General features: G+C 42.5%; 1 protein-coding gene across 6 annotated transcripts in view; it reads right to left on the reverse strand.

The window, feature by feature from the left end:
* The window catches only part of numbl (NUMB like endocytic adaptor protein), a 56,262-nt gene that overhangs the window by 14,257 nt on the left and 34,636 nt on the right, over window positions 1-7,369 (reverse strand). For all 6 annotated transcript variants that reach the window (XM_031860622.1, XM_031860621.1, XM_031860623.1 and 3 more), the window contains 2 exons: window positions 3,036-3,186; window positions 303-377 (listed from right to left, as the gene is read on the reverse strand). In XM_031860622.1, the coding sequence (XP_031716482.1) occupies window positions 303-377; window positions 3,036-3,161 (201 nt within the window). In that variant the 5' untranslated portion in view covers window positions 3,162-3,186. The remainder of the gene's footprint in view (window positions 1-302; window positions 378-3,035; window positions 3,187-7,369) is intronic.

A 7,369-nucleotide genomic window follows, 5' to 3' on the forward strand; every position in this document is an offset into this window, starting at 1 on the left:
TGGGCGTAGTGGGATTAGACAGACTGATGAGCAGACAGACAGATATGGAATAAGACCCACCGGGGAGGGCGATGAGGGAGATGAAGGTGGTAAAGAAGAGAAAATAACAACAGGGGGCAACTGCAGACAGTATCGAATGTGTGTTTGTGTGTGCTTGCTCCTTTGGTAGAAAATACTTTACTGCATGAGCTTTTTCGCAACTGGGTCTGTAATGAGCTCTGAAGTACTTCAGCAGAGGACTTGTGTCTGTGTGTGTGTGTGTGTGTGTGTGTGTGTGCGCGTGTGTGTGGGGATGTACTTACAACTTTTAGCTTCTTCACCGCCTCCTCGCATACGTGCATCCCTCTCGACTCCTCCACCTCAACCAACCCCAGGTACTGCAGAGAGATCGGAGCAGAAATATCAACAGATGCAGCTGAGCTGGAAACTATGTGAAAACAACAGACAAGAGACGAAGTGACATAAAAAGCGACCAAAGCCTCATTAGTTTCAGTATTTTTAAGAGTGCTATGAAATTGACAAGGAAAGTAGCTAATAAGCAGCCATACTGGATTTACAGCCACACGTTGCTGCTGATAATAAGGAAGGGGTTGTAATAATCTATAGCCTCACGACCCCTTATGTTGTCTCTCCAGTGTTGTGGGCTCTGTGGTTTTACGGGGAGCCCACAGAGACTCAATTAAAGCTCCATTCAGAAGCCAAGTGGTGAGGCAAGTTTTAAGGAGAGCTCTGAGTTTTTGGGGGGAGAGATTGGTCCCTGAACTGATATACCTGTTGTAAACAATAAGTGAAGTGCGGCAGAATTATGAATGAGAGTTGTTTTTTTAAAACATTGCCGGTTTTGAGCTCGCAGAACACAAATAGACAGTTCTTCCAGAGCGATGTCGTCGTTAGATGCGGATGCGTGTGGGAGGGTTTAAAACAAACCAGATTTAAATGACTGAGAGCTTGCAAGGAGGTCAACAACATGAGAAGTTGTTGTTGTTTCATAAACTGCACGAATTCACAAAAGTAATTGGTGGAAAATGTTCAGAGTGCATGATTAGCAATTAGCATCCTGCAATCTGGGCAAGAAGCCGTGGATTTTAACAAGGTGGTGAATGGTTTTGGGCAGAAACTGTAAATATATTGCAAAAGTTCACCAGTTTTTATAATCAAAGCTTGATGGTCTATTTGACTCTAAACTCATGTTTACAATGTTTACTGAGGTAATAAATCAAGTAGAGTCATTTTCTCATAGACTTCTTTGTTCGAGGAGTTGACCCCCTGCTAGCTATTAGAGACTATGCAAGCTTAAAAGACTTCCGCATTGGCTTCACCTTTCAGAACCCTCGTGTAATATTTGTGTCTGTTTGCTTCACTTTCCAGCAGGACATTTTTTAGAACTTTCCAAACTTCTCTAAAAGTCAACTTTTCACTCTGAGCAACAACAACAAACAAAAACCTGTTTTCTTTCCTCTGGTGCAGTTGAGCAGCTCTCACAGAGACATTAATAGTGCATGAGTCGTGAATACATTTAGAGTGAAAACGGAGATGGAGGCAGAGATGTGAGAAAGGAAGGATGAACAAAGGGGGACGAGGAGGAAAGAAAGGCTACAATAAAGAGACTGAGAGGTTTTTTTAGTGCTACCGTGCCTCATCGCGAAGTCTGCGGAGCATTACCATCAGCACCGTTCTCCATTAGCTTGCCACTCACGCTGCCTTTTCCAACACTATTCTCTTCCTTCGTCTTTCTCTCTCTGCCTCGTATTCTTCTTCTGCTTCTACATTCAGTCTGCAGCCCTTTTCTGTCTTTTTGCCCATCTTATCCCCTTCTATGTCTCTCTCTCTCTCTCGCTCTCATTTCATATCTCACAATGTCTCTCCGTCCCCCTCTGCGCGCCCTCATCCCTCACCCTGTCATTTCCTGTGGAGTCCTTAATCTACAACTCCACCTCGATGTTATTCCTCCCTCTTTGTCCTCCATCTCTCACCGTCATTGTCTCTCCGGCCGTTCACATACTAACGCTGGTTATCAGTAAATTGGGCCATCAATAATGCCTCTTATTTGTGCTTATTGCACATGAGGCATTTATCTCAGAGTGAAGAGACATTTTAATTACAACCTGGTTTGTATAAGGATAAAGGCTTTTCAGTCCTACTAATATAAAGAAATATCTTTATTTATTGGACATGAGTATATAAAAAAGCTAAAATTCACATGTTTCCAATATTAAGGCAACCAATCCACCAAATATGTACCATTAAATACACCAAACTCTGCCATGTTTGTGTGATACAGTCTGTAATCCATGTACATTTTGGGTATATTCACCTACACAATGAGATGGACACTAAAATGCTTACATTTTTGTCTCAAACCCATTAAAATCTCCAAAAATCAAATCAGTTGTCTTGCGTTTTTAGAGGAACAGTTCAGCATTTTGAAACATACGCTTATTCGTTCTCTGGCAGAGAGTTAGACGACAATATGGATATCAGTCTCATATCACGCTGAATATGAAGCTACAGCCAGCAGAAGACAATTGGCTTAGCTTAGCTTAGCATAAAGAACCAGGCTGGTTGTTTCCAGTCTTTATGCTAAGCTAAGTTTACAAGCACATTTTTCCAAAATACCAAACTGCTCCTTTAAGAAAAACAAAAATTAACCAAACCCAAATCGTACATAAATTACATCCGTGCAACGCTGTTGCATAACAGACCTACATGTGTGAGGCTTTGTCCAGAAGTAGATTCTGGATTTGCTCTTCTTCTGTGGTGTTCAAGGATAAAGTGCTGAATAAATGAGGATCTAGTGCACCTTTTATTTTAGAGCGTCCTTAAACAGGAAGCACTGGCGTGGGTTGTGATAAATATACGGTGTTCTAGGCCACGACCCATCTTTCCCCCTTTTTGCTTGGCCCTGCAGAATTATAGTGTTTATTATGTCAGACGTATGCTGTGAGTTTATGGTGAGAATATTCCCTCTGGGGAGGAAACACATTGACATATGATTATCACAGTGGACCAGAACTGTACCGGCTTTGGATACTCACCCGAACGGGGAAGTTACATTTGCCCTTCCGTACAGCCTCCTCGTCCGCCTGCCACTGATGCGGTCTGCTGGCCTCTGGCACGTAGGTGGGCTTCTTCCTCCTCAGGCTCTGACGAAGCTTGTTCATCTCCGGGGTCACGTGCTCCCTGGTACTGTGGATGACAGGAAGGGACGCTGGTTAAGTCTTTTATCAACGTATCCTCATACAATGCTTCGTATGATATTTTACACAAAATTCAGTTTGTTTTACTGACAAAAAAATGTCTAAATGCATTTATTTAGTCTAAATTCTACATGTTTTCAATAACACATATTTAAAACAAGGTTGTGATTCATCAAATGTGTATCCCTCAGAAATAGCTGAGGATGGTTTGTCATTTTTAAAAAGTGGGTCCTTAGAAAAAACCTTTTTGGGAACCAGTAGCCTAAAGGGCTGCATGTTATCTCTGTAATTTTAAAAACACTAAGAAAGTGACACACGACTAACTGACTCCCTTTAACAAACACACACACACACACACACACACACACACACAGCAACCATTCCCACTCAATCTAACAGTAAGGCTCGTTTAAAAGCGAACAAACTATAATTTAAAGAAAAGCCGCTTGAGAGCCTTTGAGCCAAGACTGTGGTCCTGCGTCTCATCCAGGATTATGAGTGAAGTGGGATGCATTTCATTGATTAGCTGAAGCTCGTTATGCAGTTATCATCCCTAACAAGGCAGTCGGTGCATTAGCGTCACGAGCACCACGATGCTCCATTGATTCCCCATTCAGAGACGGGCTGTACAAATCACACAGGTAGAGCGTTAACGCTAATGAACACAAAGCATAGGGGGTGCTTTCATCTCTCCAAGAAACAACGAGAACGCTGAGGGAACGCTGATCGCCACACACACACACACACACACACACACACACACACACACACGATCCTATCTGTGCTGCTTAATTAGACCATTCAGCCCGCTGGCCTGTTTGGCGATGCTAATTTCCCATGCACAATGAAACATGACGCCATCAAAACATGACCTGCTTAAAAATGATAATTACTGTTTTCATTCCTCCACAGTCACATCAACCCTCAACAGAAGCTCGGAGTACAATAAAAAACATCTCTCACGGCGTGCGCCCTCTGTTTTTCTATCAAGACTGAATTAACGGCATCAACAGCTCCTCCGCTTTAAATTTAAATTCCCTTTTCCTCCTGTTTTTCTTAAGTCCACATCATCCAGACAAGTCTCTTTTATGTCTCTCCGCACGTTCTTCACTTTAAAAATCATTGTAAATAGAGAAAAATCAAGAGCAAAGAAAATAAAATAACAACAGAGGAGAAATGTCTAAAGTATTCTTGTATTATTTTCTTACCGTCTGGTTGCCCCATGAATCGGCATCCTGGCTAAAACAGGCCGTGAAATCACACAAATATCACACTGAACATATGTCCATACGTAAGAGGTGACCTGTATACTGAAGGGAAGAAACCTCTCTGCTCTGCCACACAGAGTTTACAAGCACAGGTATATATACACACACACATCACTTCTCATCACTGCTATGTTACTGGTAATGGGTGCCAAAGGCAGTTAGACGTTCCCCGTGGGTTTCACACACGCGCACACACACACACACCCTCACACACACACACACATTCAACGTATTCCAATGAAACAGCTCGAGTGGCTTTACTCATTTCTGGCATGTCAGGCACGCGTCCTCTGCCACACACACACACACACACACGCTCTGCAGCTCCACACATGTCGAAGCTTGTGCCAGTCATTTCTGGGCAGAGCGCCACCTGACTGGCACCTGGTTGGTAGCAGGTGTGTGTGTGTGTGTGTGTGTGTGTGTGTGTGTGTGTGTGTAAAGGGGTAAAAGATAGCTGGTGTGTAATACCCGACACAAGGGAGGTGGAGGGTTGTGTTATAGTGGACAGGGTGTGGGGCTGCTGGTAAGAGAATACAAGAAGCCCTGTAACTGCCCTCATATGGTTTGGGACAGCAGGAGAGGAGGAGTGAGTGAGCGAATAGACAGCTCATGCCAAGCCAAAGACTTATAAATGAAATGATGTGAACTGACGGTGACGGGACAACTGGAAGAAGTGGAAGAAGTGGAGGGAAGAAGGAATGACTCCTTCTAATAAAATGGAAATGCGTGGGGGTTGCGTGGTTTGACAGAAAAAAGTTTAACTGGAGAAAATACCAGAAGGATAAGGACAGAAAGGACAGAAAGACAGAAAGAACAAACCACTTCATGTTTATTCTATCATTGAGAAAATCTAACAACCTAGATCAGATTAATTCTCTTTAGAGCACAAGAGAGTATCTGTACTGTTGGATGACACTGACATTAATATAGTCTCTGAAACATTTATCTGACACATTCTCCATTGTACTGTCCTCTAAAGTGACAAGAAGGGCCGAGCACTCTCATGCTTCAGATTAAATATAGAATTGTAAATCCTTTCGCTGCTGAAGAAATGTGAAGACAAACGTTTTGTACGTTCTTTCACTGTAAGATTACATTTCTCCGGGATGGCTTCATCCATTCAAAGCTCAGGACCGAATCAGCAAAAGAGAGCCTGAACTCATCACCAGCACCAAAAACACACAGATTCACAGGTATTTATTTAGTCATTGTAAAAATGTGCTTTGTGCATCGTGAAAAGCATTCACCTCCACTTTGAATTACAAGGCGGTGTTTATTCAAATGCTCCTCTATAAATACGCTATGCTAATTATGCTAATTACCAAATTTACTCCATTAACACCAGTGCCATTAGCAAATTGTATTTTTAACTGAAACCTTCCAAAGATGCTAAAATATGTATATATTACATGACACACTATGCATCTCTATATGGCTTTGGATGCTTTACTCAGTGAAGGCGTTGTTGTTAAAGCTTCAATGGAGAAAAAATAAATGAGGTGAGAAAATGAGTATTGTGACACTTGATAACAGCCATCAGTCATCCTGTTTTAATTAAAAGGAAATATAAGATGGTTAAAGTAACAGTGTGTAGCTTTTGGGGGGATCTATTGGCAGAAATGGAATATATTATTATTAAGTATGTTTTCTTTAGTGTACAATGTTTTCGTTACCTTAGAATGAGACGTGACTCATGAGGAGGAGGGACTTTCCTACGAACCGTTGTATGAGGATACTTTGAGTTGGTATGCGATTTCAAACACAGCCCCTTGCCTTTATGCTAAGCTAAGCTAGCAATGTGCACATTTACTCTATAGCTGTGAGAGTGGCGTCAATCTTCCCGTCTAACTTTAAATACGCGTATTTCCCAAAATGTCAAAATATTCCTTTAAACTGAGATAGAAATTCCCTCTGAAATATACTCAGATGGCAATGTGGAGGAAGTCCAAAATAAAGTCCAGGTATGTGTCTTGGCGGGAGGACATAAAAATATGAACGAAGGCAGACTGCAGTTACAACTCAAGTGAAAACAAGCTGATAGACCTTCTCCTGCCGACCAGCACAGTGTGAAATGAACAGAAATCTGGTAGCAAACCCTCTTTGATGAAGAGACACATTTGGGCGGAGACATTACCCAGCATGCAACGGGTAAAGGCCCTGCATAGCAGTGACCTTACCCCGCACAACAAGAACCATCTGCATGAGTTAAAAAAAAGACAAGAGAGAGACTTGGGGTGGGTGCGGGTGGGGCTGGCAGGCAGACGAGGACGGAAAGCATCAAAGTAGATCTATAAATCACCGGCACAAATGAAGTCCCGCTCTCGTCATAAACCCACGCAAAAATACTCATAAGCACTTCAGCGCAGACTACACAAACGGGAGGCCTGGTGCCAAAAAACACATAGTTGTTGAGTTAGCAGCCATCTGGGATGCATTGTAGCAGAGAGACGACCTACGGTCATATGATCGCACACTTTCAAGTCTGCTCACCTGGGTTGACCTCCCTCCCTTCCTCCCTATATACTCCTCTTCATCGCCGGTGTTTATACTCCAGATCTCTCCTCTCACTTCTCTGTTATTGTCGCAACGGGCGGACGCAAAAGTGGATTTTATGACGCTAAATGTCTGGAGCTCTGGCAAATATGACTGCGAGGAAATGGGTTTCACAGGAATGAAGTTTAGCGAGAAAAAGCTTCGACCACGCGCTCAAACTAATAAACTGTTCGGGGAAATATTTCAACATTTTGCTCCAGCTTGTTAAGTTGGTTTTTTAACTGTTAGCAGGTTGGGACAAGTGTCCCTAACAATGTGTTTCAGTAATATCAGTTTATTAGCTTACACAATTAATAAATTATGTCATTCTGCATTCGTACGTGTGTGAGTGTGTGTGTGTGTGTGTGT

Source organism: Anarrhichthys ocellatus, unplaced genomic scaffold, assembly GCF_004355925.1.
Source record: "Anarrhichthys ocellatus isolate YVR2014 unplaced genomic scaffold, GSC_Weel_1.0 scaffold24, whole genome shotgun sequence".
In the NCBI taxonomy this organism is placed as follows: domain Eukaryota; kingdom Metazoa; phylum Chordata; class Actinopteri; order Perciformes; family Anarhichadidae; genus Anarrhichthys; species Anarrhichthys ocellatus.